The 20,027-nt window shown below is 45.5% G+C and overlaps 1 protein-coding gene across 1 annotated transcript in view; it reads left to right on the plus strand.

Moving 5' to 3' along the window:
• MYO3B (myosin IIIB) overlaps positions 1-20,027 on the plus strand; it is a gene marked incomplete at its 5' end in the record, with an annotated part of 314,537 nt that overhangs the window by 219,335 nt on the left and 75,175 nt on the right. The window contains 2 exons of the mRNA XM_081955637.1: positions 1,272-1,329; positions 2,359-2,494. Coding sequence (XP_081811763.1) covers positions 1,272-1,329; positions 2,359-2,494 — 194 coding nt within the window. The remainder of the gene's footprint in view (positions 1-1,271; positions 1,330-2,358; positions 2,495-20,027) is intronic.

The raw sequence follows: 20,027 nt of genomic DNA on the forward strand, positions 1-20,027 counted from the left end.
TGTGAGTGAAAAAGACAACAAGATGTTCTCTTTTTGAATGAGAGAGTCCATGAGTCACAGGGGAGCCTATGAGCAAAAGGTCAGTCTGAATGGTTGTAAAGCTAAAGTTGTAATGTGCTTTTTAGCAATGCAATGGCAATTACAGTATTTTCAACATTACTGTATCTGTAAATAAAAAATATAATGGTGTTTGTTAGGGATGTAACCCTAGGCTTGGCTTGGCAATGTATATAAGCTATGATTGTAACAAATGTATCTGTTACTTTAAATGCTTCAGAGATGTAATTGGTTTGTTACCTCAAGCAGCTATAAGAGTGAGCCAGAATGGCTGTTAGCTCTCTCTGTTTTGTTAGAAGCTGGTTGGTGTATTTTGAGGTATTGTGGTTTGCTACTGTTTAGCTATACTTTGTGTGTTAAACTGAGAATATTGATAACTGAATTACTGAACCGTGTATGACTTGGACTGTTAACCGGACTCTGAATACTTCTATATTTCTACATAGTAAACTACTATATTTTTATGCTATTCAATGTCTCTGTATGCTGGTTTGTGCGTGTTATTCCATATCACTATCATTACGCTACTCTGCATACCCGCTCTCCTAACGGGGAGCTTAATTAACTTAACAGTGTTTATTACGGTATAAGTTCCAGATAGTTTCACAGCCAAAGAGTGTGTGTGTGTGTTTGTGTTTGTGTGTGTGTGTTTGTGTGTGTAGGGGAGGATTCTTTTGTGTCCTCTGGAATTAGTTAGCAGATAATATGTAACTGTGAGATTTCATGTAGTGAATGATATGAGAGCAAAGGACAGAACAGCTTGAATTGCCCAACCTTTGTGATGTGGTGGGGGTGTGTGGGGGGGGCAGCAAGTTCTGCTGAAGAGGTCAGCTAGAAAACACAATTTCTTTCAAAAGTGACTTCTTTCTTTGATAGCCGGTGAGAATAGAAATATGTAAATGAGCAAATCTGAAAGCAGACACAACTTCCCCTTTGTGGCCAGTGCTTTTAAAATAAGGAAATATTTTTTTCTTTTGTGTTTCTTTAAATTTATAGCAGAAAATCCCACACATAGTCGTCACTTTTGAAAATACCCCTCAAAAAAAAGAAATAAATGTAACATCTTGAAGTAAAATCTTTAGAAATATAATGGCTATATGTTGTGAGAAGTTATTATCAGGGGATTAAACTGAAAGGGAATACAGGAATCAGGAGGGAAATGACATAGAAAATAATGCTGGCTTTAAAAAATAACATTTTTTTTCTTGTTTCAGAGAGAAAAATAGCAGTTTTCCTGCAAAACAGAGCTTTCTTGAAAAACAGACAAGCAAGGTACTGTGACATTCAGACTCTAAAATGATATAAGATCCCTAAACCTACAGTTCAGAAGCATGTTCACAATTACTTGGCACAACTATCAGAATATGAAACCATTAGGAATATTTTCAAGTCTTGGAGACAAAGCCCGGCTTGCTAAGAACTTTTGTTCTGTAGAAAGACAGGGAGGTACAAGTGAACAACGGAATCAAAAGGCTGGAAATCTGCTGCTGTGAATAAATGTTAGCTGGTCCCTGAGGTGATTTGTCTGCGCACTTCACTTTCTACAGATGTGAGATCCTCTCCTTTTTTTTTCTTCACAAGGACCTGAGGTTCTTTGGTAGCACTTTGATATCCTGTTTGAATTCAATATGTGAAATGGAGGAGTCGCTCTGTGACTGGGAGCACAGCCGTCTTTGAAGTCTGATCCAATTTTTGCTGCTTACCATTTGATGTTGCAAGGATGAAATGAAGAAAATGTACAGTTTTTGCCAGTAGCTCTGCTGAGCATATGTAAAATTAAAAAAAACAAAATCCCTTGGATGATGTACTTAGAAATGTTAAGCAGATTAATACCTTCCTATAGCTTTTTTTTTTACTTCTAAAGATACAAATTAACTTTGAGCAAAAATCAGCATATATCATATGCCATTATTCACAGTTTTTCTGTGCCAGAGAGAGAAACAGGTAGAAGGAAGGACAAAAAAAAAAGGACAGCTGCTGAGGAAATTCACTGGGCTTGGCCCACTCAAATGTAGGCTCAACAGAACTGGATTGACAAGAGAGAATTCTAAGGTACTATTAACTATTAAGTTCCCTGGCTGAATCCCTCCAAATTGGACAGACATGTCAGTTAAGAGTTGTGGTTGATTACATCTGGAGGCATCAGTTTAGGGAAGGCTGTCTCCAATCTAGCACTGAAACTTGCCAAAGGCCATTCAGAATATTAAATATAATTCCGTTGTAAAATATATGGGCATGTCTTGATGACTACAAAGCTGGATTAAAAAACAACTCTTTTCTTCTTCCTTTTTTCTTTTCAAGATTTTAGCTGAAACTTCAGCATCCTTGGCCATTCTGAGACATTCGGACCAAGTGAAAGATTTGCAGCCTTTCTGCTACACCCGTTTATCTGCAGATCATCAGCTCTCTTGTCCACAAAGACCACTGGAAAGTCAAGGTAGGAAATGTATAGAAAGGCATAGTTGTTAACATATACTTTTTCTTATGTTAAAAAGAAAAACCATTACAATTCTCTAAAAGGACCAAAAACAGATAGACAACAGATTCAGAAGGACTCAGGTTGTCCTGTCAATCTTTTTCTCCTTAATTTTAAATAATACAAATTAATTACTAAAGCAATCTACTCCGTCTTTCCCTATTGCATGCATGGACATTGTCAGCTGATGATGTAGTAGCTATCATCTTATAAGGTAAAAGGTAAAAGTTCCCCTCACACATATGTGCTAGTCATTCCCGACTCTAGGGGGCAGTGCTCATCTCCATTTCAAAGCCGAAGAGCCAGTGCTGTCTGAAGACGTCTCCATGGTCTTGTGGCCGGCATGACTAAATGCTGAAGGCGCACGGAATGCTGTTACCTTCCCACCAAAAGTGGTTCCTATTTTTTCTACTTGCATTTTCACGTGCTTTCGAAGTGCTAGGTTGGCAGAAGCTGGGACAGGTAATGGAAGCACTAGGGATTCGAACAGGGAGCGCTAGGGATTTGAACAGTAAACAGGAGTGCTAGGGATTCAAACAGGGAGCGCTAGGGATTCAAACAGGGAATGCTAGGGATTCAAACGGTAAACAGGAGTGCTAGGAATTCGAACGAGAGTGCTAGGGATTCGAACAGTAAATCTCAAGGATTTATATTTTAGATATACCTTTGGGACTATCTATTCCTGTTCATTCTCACTTTTGCCTATATAACATTTGCAGAATCACATTCAGATCCTGTAAGTCTATGCAAGAGAAATCTGGAAACAATTATATGAGGATGGTTGGCAGCTAAGATAAAATGATGTTGAATCAAACAAGTTAGATACACCATGTCTGCAAGCCAAAACAAAAATCAAGGGGAGAAGAACGGTCTGTATGTAAGAGAATTAGTCTGATGGCTTGTGAGAAAAGAAGCAAGAGTAATATGAAGGACTACACGGGCTTTATACAGAAGAGCAGAGAAAGGCTAAGTAAGGTTAGCCACGGACAAAACAGTTGTGTGTTGGTTTGACTGCTTTCTCTAAGGCTGGTCCCAATTGGTGTTAATAAGGAGTAAAAGACCCAGTTCACAGCCGCTGTTTTATGGTGTGCAACAAGGCTGGCTACTCTCCATTCCTTTTTAAAGTCTACATGAAGCTTCTCAGTGAGATCATCCTTCACCATGGGTTGAAGTATCTCTAGTATACTCAACTTTATATCTCCACTCCTGGTGACACAAGTAATGCTGTTGCTGCCTCTCACAGTGCCTGGAGGCTATGGGAGCCTGGATGGGGGACAACAGTCTTCAACTGAACCTTGGAAAGACTGAATGGCTTTGGGTGCATGGAGCTCCAAGATCTGAGACTTTGACATCTTTATTTCTGGGTGGGGTGGCACTACTCCAGACAGACCCAGTCCACAAACTGGGGGGGGGGTGTTCTCCTGAATTTGTGACTCTTGCTCGAAGAGCAGGTGGCAGGTGCAGCTAGGAGAGCATTCACACAACTCTAGGTTGTACACCAGTTGCAGCCTGTCCTGGGTCAGGCATTGCTGTGCTCAGTCATTCAAGCCCTAGTCATCCCACATCTGGACTATTACAATGTGGTTTACATGGGGATACCCTTGAAGAGGATTGAATGAGCTGTGGTGGGGGAGTGGTTGGAATGGAGTATTGCACGCTAATTAAGCTGACTGCCAGCAGTTCAATCCTCACCAACTCTAGCTTGACTCAACCTTCCATCCTTCCGAGGTGGGTAAAATGAGGACCCAGATTGCTGGGAGCAAGATGCTGACTCTCTGAACCGCTTAGTGAAGGCTGTAAAGCACCGTGGAGCAGTATATAAGACTAAGTGCTATTGCTATTTGGAAGCTAGAACTGGTGCAGAATGTGTCAGCACAGGCAGTCTTTGGGGCCTCTACAGTGAACCATGTTATACTGCTTTTCCATGAGCGACTTTGGCTGCCGTTTCCTTCCGGATGCAATTCAAAGTGTTGGTTATCACCTTTAAAACCCTACAGGAGGAACTGTCTCATCCCAATGGGACTGGCCTGCCCCACCCAGGCCAGCAGAGGAGGCATGGTAGCTAATTTAAGATGTACATGTGAGAAGGGACTCATTTCTTGTTATTGGTAAATAATGGGAGTCAGAAATCTTTGCTCTAGTGCAGATGGCCCAGAGGCTTAGTAATAAATCCAGATCATATTTTTTTTTGGTCCTGTCCATGATGACAATATTTTAATACGTCTGAAATATCAAACCTGTACCAGGAAGGGAACAATAGGTGAAAGCAATCTATCCAAAACAACATTTATATGCTGACACTTTCAATGTTTTATCCACCCAAGTAAGGCCTTGAGGATTATTACATGCGTTTGTATATTTGAAATATATAGTGCAATCGACTGACTGAGTCTGTAGGAATGGAAAGTCCTTCTCTCTCAAAAACTCTCTGACTCTGCCTCCTGTTTTGGGATAGCTGCTTGGTAGCTCTCATTGTTGATGGTTCTCAGATGGCACTTGCCCGGAATCCTAACTCTAGCTTATAAACTAAATTTAGAGTTGCGCCTGCTACTGCCCGTAGCCATCGCCACGTACCGACCCTGCAGTGGTGAAATTCATTTTTTTTACTACCAGTTCTGTGGGCGTGGCTTGGTGGGTGTGGCAGGGGAAGGATACTGCAAAATCTCCATTCCCTCCCCATTCTGGGGCCAGCCAAAGGTGGTATTTGCCAGTTCTCCGAACTAGTCAAAATTTCCACTACTGGTTCTGCAGAACCTGCCGAATTTCCCCCCTGCTACCCTGTGAAGGAATTGATGGGTAAGCATAGATTTCAGATAGCTGCAGGTAGACCAATACAAACACTCCCAATGGGGGTGTGCATCCTGCATGCTGATTGGTCAATCCAACGTCCTGTTCTGGGCATTGCCATTTGAGTGCTCCCGAGCCAGAACGTTAAAATTTGTAGACATGGGAATCCAACAGCTGTGCAACTGTCTTTCAATGACAGATGGCGTGTTCCTTCACGCGAAGTGCCAGAGATGTCTGCTCGACCCTTAAGAGATATAGGGCCCTCACAACCTGTACTCCCTTACTGACAGTTTTGAAAAGTGAAAATGAAAAAAAAAAAAAAAGCAAGGCAATTTTAACAGTCAAATTTCTTGGTTGGTTAGAAAATTCAAGTTAACATTATAGATTAGAATAACTTTCTAAATTAAAAAAAAATGTTTCCCATACAGTGAGATAAAAGGGTAAGGTTATATGCTAAATTCATAATTTTTAGAAATAACTAAAAATGTTGAGCTTTAGTACTATAGAAGCATAAAACAATTAGCGCTATTTCCTGGCTCAACATTTTACTTAATACTACAGAATTGGTACACATTTGAACTAGATATTCATTGTGCTTCATTTACCTGGATTCTTTCAGCGTCTTGGAAATTCCCCAACTTTAATCTGAGAATTATTTTACTTTTTTTCTGGCCTCATTTCACAGTTGGAGCTCTGCCCCTAATTTTTTCTTAGCAATTTTTTTTTATTCAGAAACTTAGAATACAAACTCAAAAAAGAAAAGAAAATTAGACAGACAGGTAGTCTTTGACTTACAACAGTTCATTTAGTGACTGTTTGCAGCAGTGGTGGGTTTCAAATTTTTTTCGAACCTCTTCTGTAGGTGTGGCCTGATTTATGGGAATGACTTGCCAGCCATGTGACCGGGTAGGCGTGGCCAACTTGTAAAATATGGTGAAACGTCCGGTTTGCTCGGAGGGTCGTTTTGAGCGCTCCGAAGGCTTCAGGGTCTGTCTGGACGGTCCTTGAAGCCTTCGGAACGTTTAAAATGACCCTCTGAGCAAATCAGAAGTGACTTCCGGTTTGCTCAGAGGGCCATTTTAAATGCTCCGAAGGCGTCAGGGAAGCCTCCGGACGGTCCCTGAAGCCTCTGGAGGGCCTCCAGGGCGTGGGGGAGGCTCTTTTTGCCCTCCCCAGGCTCCTATAAAGCCTCTGGAGCCTGGGGAGGGCGAAAAAATGGCTTTTAAAAACGGTGAACTCAGCTGGCCAGCGCGCGCATACGCGCTGGCCAGCTGACAGGGCAGCACCTTGCGTGCCCTGACAAAGGAGTTTGGGGAATATCTGCAGGACAAAGTCGCTCAGATCCGGAGCGGATGGGCCCCCTTCAGTGGACCAGGGGAGCCGTCAACAGTGAGTCTTGTGAGACCATTCTGGGAGGAGTTTGATTCTGTTGCCCCCGAGGATTTAGACAGGTTGCGTGGACGGCTGCGACCCACCACATGTTTAAAGGATCCGTGTCCCTCCGGGCTGGTACTGGCATCCTGGGAAGTGACACGAGGCTGGCTCCTGGGCCTGGTGAACGCCTCGTTGGGCGAGGGGTCCTTACCAACCGCCTTGAAAGAAGCGGTGGTGAGGCCCTTACTCAGGAGGCCTTCACTTGACCCGATGGAGCTAGCTAATTATCGTCCAGTCTCCAACCTTCCCTTTTTAGCGAAGGTTGTAGAGAATGTGGTGGCACAGCAATTTCCGCGACACCTTGACGAATCCGAATATCTAGACCCACGCCAGTCCGGCTTCCGACCCGGGCACAGCACGGAGACGGCCTTGGTCGCGTTGGTTGATGATCTCTGGAGGGCCAGAGATAGGGGTTGTTCCTCTATCCTGGTCCTATTAGATCTGTCAGCGGCTTTTGATACCATCGACCATGGTATCTTATTGCGCCGGCTGGAGGGGATGGGAGTTGGAGGCACCGTTTTGTGGTGGTTCGGCTCCTACCTCTCCGACCGGACGCAATGTGTGTTGGCAGGGGGGCAGAGGTCGACCCTGAGGCCACTCACTTGTGGGGTGCCACAGGGGTCGGTCCTCTCGCCCCTTCTGTTCAACGCATATGTGAAGCCACTGGGGGAGATCATCCGTGGTTTTGGGGTTGAGTATCATCTGTACGTTGATGATACTCAGCTGTACATTTCCACCCCAAACCAACCCAACAAGGCTGTCAAAATGATGTCCCAGTGTTTGGAAGCCGTCGAGGTCTGGATGGGGGACAACAGACTCAAGCTCAACCCCTCCAAGACTGAGTGGCTGTGGTTGCCGGCACCTCGGTTCAGCCAGTTGACTCCATCACTGGCCATAGGGGGCGAGCAATTGCCCCCTGTGGAACGGGCGCGCAATTTGGGCGTCCTCCTAGATGCCCGGCTGTCGATGGACGACCATGTGGCAGCTGTGGCAAGGGGGGCGTTCCACCAGTTTCGCCTGGTGTGCCAATTGCGCCCCCTACTGGACCGGGATGCCCTACGCACGGTCACTCATGCGCTGGTGACGTCTCGCCTGGACTACTGCAATGCTCTCTACATGGGGCTTCCCTTGGGACGCGCCCGAAGACTACAGCTAGTCCAGAACGCAGCCGCGCGGGCCATCATGGGGAGTACTAGGTACTCCCACGTAACACCTCTCCTGCGCAAGCTGCACTGGCTGCCTGTGGTTTTTCGGGTGCGTTTCAAGGTGTTGATTACTATCTTTAAAGCGCTCCATGGCACAGGACCTAGCTATCTGCGGGATCGCATCCTGCCACACACATCCCTGCGACCAATTCGCTCTCACAGGGAGGGACTACTACTGGTGCCGTCCACTAGGCAGTGCCAACGGGCGGCGCCTAGGAGTAGAGCCTTCTCTGTGATGGGCCCAACCCACTGGAATGACCTCCCCCCCGACATTAGAACCATCACCGACTTCCGCTCCTTCCGACAAAAACTAAAGACTCACCTGTTTCGATTAGCTGGCCTGGCACACTCATAGTTTTTACCTCCTGGCAGATATATTTTAATTGAAATTTCTGGGGAATCATTTTAAATTTAATTCTGTGGGGTATTTTTAGGGGTCTTTTAAAGATTGTATTTTATATACTTCACTTGAATGTACAGTTCTTTTAACCTCCTCCATCTAAGCATTTAATTATTTATGTATTTAATATCTAAGTATTGATTTATCTATGTATTCTTTTTATGTATTGACTGTACACCGCCCCGAGTCCCTTTTGGGAGAGGGGGCGGTCTATAAATATGAATAAAAGTAAAGTAAAGTAAATGGCTCCGCGTGCAGAATCCTGCAAGTTTGAAAGGTAAAATATTTTACCTTTCCTCCCTTTTATAATGTTCTGAGTCAAGGATGGCCTCCTGCAGCACTCTGGAAGCCAAACTGGGCACCCTGTTTTGGACCTGGGCACCCGGCTGCAGCACTGCAGCAGCCAAAATGGTGTGTGGGTGTGTATGCAGCCCCCCTCCCCTATTTTCAGTAGCACCACAGGGCGGTCCTTTGCTATTTCCAAGCCAGCCCCATGGCCAGATCTAAGCACCCCATGGGCCAGATCCTGCCCACAGGCCTTGAGTTTTACACCCCTGATGTAGAAGTATATAAATTCTGAGGGTTCTGCTCCTGGTTTTAAAAGGAACTGTCTTTGTAGCAAAGAGAAAGATTGGGTTCTGCCTGTGATCAAGAGCTATATACTGTATCAGGCAAAGAAATATGAATGAGGAATGTTTGTAGTCTGAGGAGATGCTTATTCCCTCTGAGGTCTGCTGGCCGGTAGTGGAATTATATTTACAATGTTTAGATTTAGCCCTTTTTTAAAATAGATCCGAGGACACTGATGGCTAACCTTTTTCTAAAAATGCGAGTGCATGCGCGCAATAACGCACACTCATGCCAGCACTCATAATGCAAAGCATGCCCCCACATGCGCGCGCACGCACACACCAGTGGTGGGTTTCAAAAAAATTTAGAACCTCTTCTGTAGGTGTGGCCTGCTTTGTGGGAGTGGCTTGCCGGCCATGTGACTGGGTGGGAGTGGCTTGCCAGCCATGTGACTGAGTGGGTGTGGCTTGCCAGCCATGTGACTGAGTGGGCATGGCCAACTTGTAAAATGTGGTGAAACTCACTTAACAACACTCTTGCTTAGCAACCAAAATGTTGGCTCAGGAACTCTGACATTTGAAGCAAGCAAGTCTTAAAGCTGTCATGTTACAAGGCCCTTGCATCCCTAACCCTTTAGAAAAAAAAACCCCAGGGGTGTTCAAACTTGACAGCTTTAAGACTTGTGGACTTCAACTCCCAGAATTCCTCCTCCAGTCATGTTGGCTCAGGAACTCTGGCATTGAAGTGTGCAAGTCTTAGAGCTGTCAAGTTACAAGACCCTTGCACCCCTAACCCTTTAGAAAAAAAAACCCAGGGGTGTTCAAACTTGACAGCTTTAAGACTTGTGGACTTCAACTCCCAGAATTCCTCCTCTCACTCTTCATCTTGATGATGTGTGGATGGGCGGGGGGGAGGAAGCTGGAACCGGTTCTAAACGGCACTGTAGATTTGTGGAACCTCTTCTATAGAAGAGATTAGAACTGGCAGGAACCCACCCCTCACACACACACACACGTGCTGCACTGCTCGCTTCCAAGCTGAGCTTGGTATTTCCTCCAGGGAAGGCAGGGGGGGGCTGTTTTTTACCTCCCCAGGCTCTGGAGCCTTTCCTGAAGCCTGGGAGGGCGAAAACAGCCTCCCTGACCCTCCAGAAGGCTGAAAATCAACTGGCCAGCTCGCATATCAGCCGGCTCACATGCCAGCTGATTTGGCTCCGCGTGCCACATGTGGCACATGTGCCATAGTTTCACCATCACAGTCCTTGGACAATTCATATTATTACATTATAGTAATTTGAAAACAATTCAAATTAAACAATCAACCAACAGTATGGCAACAGATGAAGCCCCAAATGTCTATATATGTATTCTTTCCTGTACCTATTATAAAAGCATCGATGGTGTTCTAATTATTCGATTAATTAATATTAGTGCACAGGAAGAAAGGGCAATCTGGAATATGATTCACATTCAAGGTATGGGCTGCCGTTAAGGCAGTTTATGGAGTTTTCTCTCATTTTAGTCGGCACATGGTCAGTCTGTCCCCTATTGAGTGATTTCCACTGCAAAATCTGAATATTCTCTAAAAACAAGAGGAAATGCATTTCCTTATTATGATTTTCAAGATGTGTGCATTACACTGGAACCTTTTATAAGGATTCCATATTTAAAAAAATAAATCTCCCAAATGAAACCACTACCTCCATATTCTTTGGGTAGTTCAACAAAGCAAAACAAAAATTCAAGATTGCTTCTCTCTGGGGGGTGGGGTGGGGGGAATGGTGGAATTTAGCTTCCTCTAGATGGGATAATCTAGGCAACTGCATGTAAATTCAAAGTCACTTTTAACAAATATTGTGTCAAAATATCTTTTGATTCTGAAGAAGAACAAGTGGCATCCTTAACTGGATGCACAAAAGGAAGTAGGTGGAAATTCACTGCAGAATTTCCTGGTAATGCATTTAAGGCACTTAAGGAGGCAATGATTATCAATCACTCTTAAATGAGTAAGCATTAAAGAAATAAACATGTTGAAGACTAATAGTCTCTTCCAGCACTTTCAGAAAGAATGGAAATTCACATTCTTTCACACACCAGTAAGCCTGAATTGCTCTCTGTGTCTGATGGGGTGGTTTAAGCATATGGCACTTGAGCCAAAATAAAATGGCAAATAACCCCTTATTCTAAGAAAGAAATATAGCCAAAAATAATAATAATAAGGAAAAGACCAACCATTCAAGAAACTCTTCAGCCCAACCCTATGCAGATTTGCCTATAAATAATTTTATGGAACTTAGCATAATAGGCACATGAGCAAGGTGGTAAATGATACCTTGGGAAATATCTTTTTTTCATAGGGAACCATTCTCAGTTTGGGTGTTAATAAAACAAAACTGACTAGAGGGTAAATGGAACTTAACCTTTTTTTCATGATTATTTATTTGTTCCAAATGCCAGATCAAAGTAGCTTTATGTGATCATTCCTCAGTTTGATGTCAAACTTGTGGCATCACGTTGTCATCAAGTGATGTATTGTGACTTCCCCCCCCTTTGCTAAACCGAGGGTGGGCGTGGCCAATAAGTGATGCATCCAGTCCATGGGCCGCACGTTTGGCACAGTGACGTGCGGTGAGGTTTATGGCTGGTGAGGCTGGTGACGTCATCAGGAAGGCGGGGAATGGGACCACGTGTTCAGGAGGCTGAGGCAACCTCAGCCTCCTGCACACATGGTCCCATTCCCCGCCTTCCTGAGTCAACATGAAGGGGACCGCGGAGCGCGAGCCGGCGGAGCGCACTCCGCGGTCCCCTTCATGTTGACTCAGGAAGGCAGGGAATCGGACCACGTGTGCCTTTTCCTGTTTCCCTTTTTTTTTCATGATGAGAGTGGTGAGGCTCTGCCTCCCCTGCCTCCCTTGACCGCACATCCCTGGTTTGGCACCCCTGTTCCAAATGTCTTCTACCATTCCTAGAGCTGGAATCCAACTTTGTCTTTGCTAGTTGTCAGTTGTGAGTGTTGTAGTTCCAGGTACCGGGTTGGAGAAAGTGGTATCAGTATGTTCCTGGTTCTCTATAGAAGTAAAGGCCATCTTTAAGTAAGGGTTGTCTCAGTAGGTAAGAGCAGCACTTAACTGACCTTGACGGGTTTTGAAAACTTAGCAGGATTGGACCTATGATGGAAAACCTTTAAAGGACTTGTAAACTATACTGAGATAAAGCCTGAGAAGCAACTACCCACCCCAAACAAAGAAACAAAAAGAAACAGGCAACTGCAAACTACTTCCATATTCTTTTTGAGAAAATAACATGGGTATATCTTGTCAATAGGAGTTCAACTCACAGGGTCTTTGCCTCTTTAAACAAGCATTATCAACTAAAGCAGAATAGCTTGCTTCCTTTTAAAACATCAGTGGTTGGTATACATGAAAGCAAAGGTTTGTTCTTGGTGTAAAATTCAAGAACTTAGACCTTTTCTTTTCCTTTTTTCAGTTGCAATATTGAAACTGTTTTGCTTTCTTTTCGAATAAGCAAATGAGACCTTATTAGAGAAACATTGGGATGGAAGGAACTTGGAGGTCTTTTAGTCCAGCCCCCTCAGCCCTAGGCAGGAATCCCCACACAATTTCTGATGAACGGTTGTCCAATATTTTCTTAAAAACCTCCAGCGATGGATGGAACACCCAGCACTCAGGAGGCAAGTATTCTATTGCTTTCACTGTCAGGAAATTTCTCGTTATTGCCATATTGGATCTCCCTTTGATCAATGTTGTGGCTCGCCAGCAGAGCTGGCAGTAGAGTTGGACAGTGAGGAAGTTGGAGAGAAGCATGGGCCAGTCCTGGAGGCTGGAGAAGGCTCGGACAAGGGCTCTGCGCTGGAGGCAGAGACAGGGCCGAGGCCGTCTGGCAGTGATCAGGGGCCTACAGAACTAGACAGCAGTGAGGCAGAGGAACAGCTACAGCCTGTTCCCAGTGTGTGCATGTGCAGAGCTGCCAGAAGAAAAGAACAACTCAGAAATCAGGGTAGACTTGGGAGTAAAGTCACAGGTGGAAGGTGATTGGCCCCTCCCATAGGAAATAAAAGAGGAGTGAAGGGGGAGTAGGCTTTTGCAGGAAACAATTTGTTAGATTCGTTTCAGGAGTGTGAAGATCTGTCCGTGAATCTCAGAGACTCTGTGCCCAGTCTTTCCTTGCACAGCACCTCATTTGGAAAATATTTACATGGCAGCTTTCCAAGATAGATAAGGTCTGTAGTCATAAATATTCCTTTGAAAGACTGTTTGCCAGGCCTTGCTGAATGTGAATGAAAGGAATTCACATTCATTTAATAAATGGGGTTTTGTCGGGACCAGGACTCTGCCTCGTGCTTTTTGGGGAACCCTAGGTCACAACAATCAGCTTCCATCCATTGCTTCTTGTCTTACATTCAGACGCTGTAAAGATCAATACCCTCTTCCCTGGGACAACACTTCAAGTATTGGAAGACTATCATGTCTCCCCTCAGTCTTCTCTTTGTTAAGTTAAACTTACCTAGTCCCTTCAGCTGTTCTTCACAGAATGTAGCCTCCAGATCCCTTATCAATTTTGTTGCTCTTCTCTACATTCTTTCTAGAGCCTCAGCATCTTTTATTTGTGTGACCAGAACTGGATGCAATATCTAGATGTAGCCTCATCGGTGGAGTATAGAGTAGGCACTATCACTTCTCTCGATCTTGATACTATACGTACCTCTGTTGATGCAGCCCAGAACAACATTGATTTTTTTTCTTTGGCAACTGCGGTATATTGTTGACTCATAGCGATAACCCCATCAGGAGACCTAGATCCCTGTCATTGGCACCACTGTTGAATCGGGTCTCACCTGTCTTGCACATGTTGTTTTTTGCCTGAGTACAGAACCTTACTTCCCCCCCCCACACAAACTGCCTCTTGTTGGGTAGGACCCAATGCTCAGGTCTGTCAAGATCCTTCTGAATCTTGAATCTTTCAGGTAGGGTTAACCCAAAGCCCCAAATGTTTTGATTGGTTTCACAAAAGTATAGGTTCAAAAACATATATGTGTGATGCTTGTACAGATACATGCAGTTGTGTTGGCGTTCTGCACACTATATCGGTACAGCAATGCCATGAAGCTTCATTAATTATTAGATAGGAAACCTATAACTTCCTTTGCACCTCCTCCCATGCACTTTTCCATTGTGGGGTAGCATGGCTCATATTGTAACTGAGAAGCTCTTGCTCTTGTTTTATATTGGGTCTCTTCATAAGGTGAAATGGAAACTTTCTCAACAAAAATAAGAAGTACTTTGAGTTGCCTTTGAGAAACTTTTGTATACTGTAACTGAACCCCCCCCCCCAACTCTGAAAAGCCCTTTGGTAATTTCCTTTTAGTCACCAACCTACAGCCTCATATCTAACTCTGGGAGGCTTCTTTTTGTCACCATCATTATTCCAATTCCTTGGTGTCTGAATGCTTCCCCTTCCTGTGCTCACCTATTAGTATAATGTTAATTAAAAGTGATTTGCAGATAACCTGTGGTGAACATGCAAATCATAAACTCTGACATTTGCAGTCGGAGACAATCAGCCTCATGCCAGAAGATCAATCCATATCCATGAGTGAGATATGGCTTTTAATGGTGAACAGAGTCAGATTATGTCAGCTCTCCTGGGTAAACAGACAGGAAACACAAGTAGATGAGCTAAATCTACTTTGTTATAAGACTACATTAGCAGAATCCTGCAAATCAGAAAGACCAAACTTCCCTTTCTCAAACTTTTACTGCTTGCTCCATACATTCCATTAAAGATTATCCTGTCCTTTTCTCTGCTGGAGACAGAACATTTGACTTCTTTTAAAAATAAAGAGAAAAAGTTGTTGAATCCTGGCTAGGAAAAGTGGGGTTTACCATCTCACCAAATATCCTCCAGTAAGTAATTGGAATCTTTAGGAGTTGGGAGAATTTTACTTTCCCAGGTGTAGTTGTTTCCAAACTTTACCTGCCTGTTTGAAAATAATCTCAGCTCCAACTTTGGGTCAGGGTAACTAGCCGAAGACCTACTCAACTACAGATCAATTTATTATGGGTTGTAGTCACCCAGACTTTACTTTCTCTATTCCCCCAGCCTAAAATAAAACATGCTGCAACACTTTGAATCCTACTCAGGGTATTCTTTAGGTGGCATAAATTCAATAGGTAAAATGTGATGTGTTGTTTTAACTTTTGATTGGAAGTTGTTTGGAAGATCGGCTATATAAATGCTTTAAATAAGTAAATAAAAGGTTGTTAATTATACAAAATGGCTCTCTTACTCTCTGCTAATTCTTGGTAGAAACAGAAGAGGTAGAAATATTCTATGCTGACTAGAAGACTTTACCTTTTTCATTCTGTTACAATTCCAATATACCTTGTAAATAATAAGCATCTGCTCTTAATTTACATGTAATGGTATTTAATTGTCCTAAACAAAATGTTTTAAAAACTGTCAACAGAACTATTTAATTTTATTATCAAGTATACCAAATGTTATAAAGGTTCATGTAAGTTAATTTAATATCTTCAGTAATACTGCAGTCCCTTAAAACAATTGAATACAATCTTTATCTAAATTCTGCTTGCTGGAAAGATCTTTTAAATTCTTGTTAAAGTCTTCCAGCATGTCACCTGGACTCAGTGGCACTGACAGAAGCCCAATTTGAATTCACTAAAGGGGCATTTCATCTCTTGAACAAAGATTTGGATCCGTAGATCCATTTCCAACTTGTTAGATATTAGCATATATCGTAGGAAGTCTCCTCTCTGGTCTGCTGCTACAGCGGGAAACAGGTATCGCTCTGATTGGTCGAGAGGCGTACCCGAGTCCTATAAAAGGGGAACCCTCCGGCCACAGAGCAAGCTGGATCACTACTACTACTAATAAAGAGCTGTTAAGTCACTTCGTGTCCGCAGTCTGTTCTCTCGTTGCCCAGATCTAACATTGGCGACGAAGGTGGGATCGAGAGACAGATAGGACGAAGAACGCTACCTCCAGAATCTCCGGATTTGATCCAGCCTAGGAATTCGGCAGAAATTCCGGCAGCCATCTCAGGCCACCACAGCGCGGCAAATTCAAACGAGAGAAGATGGCGATGCACGCTCCCCCCGCTCCATTCGACCCAGCGAACGACGAATGGGAAGCCTTCATGATTCGTTTCGAGTGTTTTCTCGAAGCGAATGAATACACGGGGATCACCGACGCCCGGAAGAAAAACATCTTCCTCGGCTACTGCGGAAAAGAAGTCTTCAACACGGCCAGAGACCTCACCGCGCCTACTCCAATACAGGCAGTATCATGGACGGCGTTGCAACAAGCTCTACAGACTCATTACGCGCCAAAACCTTCCCGCCATGTTTGCCGCCAAGCATTCAACACGAGGAACCAGAAGGCGGGAGAATCTATCAACCAGTACGTTGCAGCCCTACGAAAAGCAGGCACACATTGTGGATTCAGAGACCTGGATGAACAGATTATGGATCGACTCGTTAGCGGGCTAAGAGACATTTCCCTACAAAAACGGCTGTTAGCCAAAACCAATTTAAGCCTACAGATTGTACTCGACGAGGCAAGAGCTTCAGAAGCAGCAGACAGATCAGCGGAGACAATTCAACGCGGGTTCAACACAGGCCAGCCAGCGCCAAGACACACCAGAGTCCACTACGAGGACACCATTCCAGATTTCGAGGATCCCGAGCTCGAGGAAAGTCACCTGATGCGGAGCAGTCACGTGAGACCTGGGGGGAGACCCAGACCCCGTTTGCCGCCCTGCACAAGCTGCGGAGGGAATCACCCCCGGTCTACCTGTCGGTTCAGGAACGTTGTTTGTTCGCACTGCGACAAACTTGGGCACATCGCACGAGTGTGCCGGAGCGAAGTCCCTGCCTCACGGCAGCCACCCATGTACCGCCAACAGAAGCCCAATCCAGGGGCTTGGCGAAATCAAAAAGGGCGCCCAGAGAGAAATCCACAAGTGTTTACCCAGAGAGAAAATCCCCAAAGAGCTGAGCGAGCGTATTCCCAGAGAGATTACTCGCAAAGAGCTGAGAGAGCGTTCTACCAAGACGCTCAACGAGAGTATCTTCAGGATACAAACGCGGAGATAGAGTTGACCCAGAGAGAGGAGTTGCGAACGTATCTCACCACAATAAGTCAGGTCCGCACCAAGCGGCCTAAAAAGCTGAAAGTCACAGTTCTCTTGGAGGGCTCACCTTGCGAGCTAGAAGTTGACACAGGATCGTCCCTGACGATCATTTCATGGGCATCCATGAAACAGGCTATCCCTAGCCTCAAAAAGAGCCAACTATGTGTTCCCGACATCCTGCTGCGAGACTACCAGGGGAACCAAGTCCCCATCGTGGGCCAAGGCACATTCCAGATCCGTTTCAAGGACATCGTAGCCCAGCTGCCCGTGACCGTCGCCACCGCACCATTACAGAACCTTCTAGGACTAGATTGGTTTGAAGCCTTGGGGCTGGAAGTCACCGGGATCAACAGCATGGAGAACAGCAGCGCTGAGCAGATCTTTAAGGAGTTCGAGGATGTGTTCAGCCCCGGTCTTGGTAAGTATGTGGGTAAACCAATCTCATTCAACTTAGACCCCAAAGTGGCGCCAATCCGACTTAAACCGAGACGAGTGCCTTTTGCACTCCGCCCAAAAATAGATAAGGAAATAGATAAACTAGTGGAGCAAGGAATCCTTGAGCCGGTGGATCACGCGCGCTGAGAAACGCCCATTGTGACCCCAGTTAAGCCAGACGGGTCAGTCCACATCTGCGCGGACTATAAATGCACAATTAATGTCGCGCTACAACAAAGCGCATATCCTGTGCCAGTGGTACAGCACTTATTGCACTCGTTGGGGCCAGGAAAGATATTTGCAAAGTTAGACATGGCACAAGCTTACCAGCAATTGCCCGTGGATAGCGCCACAGCGGAGGCCCAAACTATAGTGACACATAGAGGGGCATTCAAATGCAACCGGCTGCAATTCGGTGTGAGCATTGCTCCAGGTTTGTTCCAGAGCGTCATGGAACGGCTTTTGCAAGGGATACCGGGAGTCGTCCCCTATTTCGACGACATCTTGGTGTCCGCTGCAAACGAGGAGCAATTAAATAAAAGAGTCAGAACTGTTTTGGCCAGAATCAGAGAAAAGGGCCTCCGCCTTAAAAAGGAAAAATGCCAAATTAACGTGCCTAGCGTAGAATTCCTGGGTTATAGAATCGATGGTCAGGGGAAAAAACCCCACTTCAAAGAAAATTAAGGCAATCCAGGACGCCCCCACACCACGTAACCAGACCGAGCTGCAGGCCTTCCTCGGACTACTTAACTTCTACAGCGTTTTTCTGAGACAGAAAGCGATCGTTGCTGAGCCGCTACATCGACTACTCCAGCGAAACGCACCATGGAGATGGGGACGATCCGAAGCAGCAGCTTTTGCCGGGGTAAAGCGCCTGCTCACCACTGACTCGCTGTTAGTCCAATACAGCCAGACACTACCGCTAGTATTGACCCGCGACGCATCACCTTTTGGAGTCGGCGCAGTCCTTAGCCACAGGATGCCAGACGGAAAAGAAGCACCCATCACCTTCTACTCTAGAACTCTTTCATCGGCCGAGAGGAACTACAGCCAGATGGACAGGGAAGCGTTAGCTGCGGTATCTGGAGTAAAACGTTTCCATGAATACCTCTACAGCCGCGATTTTGAACTAATTACTGATCACAAACCGCTGTTGGGACTTTTGGCGGGAAACCGCCCCACCCCGGTCTCCCTTTCTCCACGCATGACCAGGTGGACTGTTTTCCTGGCTGCGTACTCCTACAAGTTAATTCATCGACCGGGCTCCACTCTAGGACACGCAGACGCACTCAGCCGTTGCCCACTACCGGACCTTTTGCCAGACCCCACTCCCGAAGTACCGGTGTTGCTCATTGACTGTTTGGACTCTGGACCGGTTTCTTCCTGCGACGTTGCAAGGTTCTCCTCTAAAGACAGCTTAATAAAGCAAGTTCAAACTTGGGTTTGGAGGGGGTGGCCGAAGGGAAACGTGGGCCCAAAATTCAAAGTGTTTTGGTCAAAACGGGACGAACTCTCAGTGTTACAAGGTTGTTTATTGTGGGGGGATCGAGTTGTTATTCCTTATGCTTTACGTAAAAATGTGTTAGATGCATTACATGTTGGGCATCCGGGGATCGTTAGGATGAAGGCTTTAGCGAGAAGTTACGTTTGGTGGCCAAACATGGACAAAGAGATAGAGGAGTGGGTGGCCACTTGCGATCCATGCCAAGAATCGAGACCAGCACCCCCGGAAGCGCCCACCACAGAATGGGAAAAGCCGAAAGCACCCTGGTCGAGAATACACATCGACTTCGCAGGGCCTGTTCAAGGTCAGACTTTCCTTATAGTTGTGGATGCATATTCCAAATGGCTAGAAGTAGTCCTAATGACTTCAACCACGGCAGAGGCAGTCATTAAGGTTCTACGGCGACTCTTCGCCACTCATGGCCTGCCCGACCTCCTGGTCTCTGATAACGGGCCCCAATTCACGGCCATGCAGTTCGAAACGTTCTTAGCAGGTCAGGGAATTCGGCATGCCCTTGTCACGCCATTCCATCCGGCATCAAATGGACAGGCGGAGAGAATGGTGCGATCCGCAAAAGAGGCCCTCGCTAGGATGGGTCCAGGTGATTGGCAAACACGCATTGACCATTACCTCCTCATTCAGCACATTACCCCCAGTGCAACGACGGGTAGGAGCCCCGCTGAAATGCTCATGGGCCGCCGTCTACGGTCTCACCTGGACCGTCTTCACCCCAACTACTCTGCCACAGCACCCCCAGACTCCACAAGCAAAATTCGGAGTTTCAGCATAGGGGATTCGGTATACGCCCACAACTATGCAGGGGGAACATTGTGGATGCCGGCAACGGTCATTGGCATCACGGGTCCACGATCGTATCTGTTAGAACTGGAAGATGGGCGGAACTGGAAGAGGCACATCGATCAACTTCGGGGTCGCCTGGCGCACTCAGACCTACGAGCCGAGGACGAGAGCTACCTACCAATGCAA

This window comes from Natrix helvetica (genome assembly GCF_964273705.1).
Source record: "Natrix helvetica genome assembly, chromosome: 1".
Lineage (NCBI taxonomy): Eukaryota > Metazoa > Chordata > Lepidosauria > Squamata > Natricidae > Natrix > Natrix helvetica.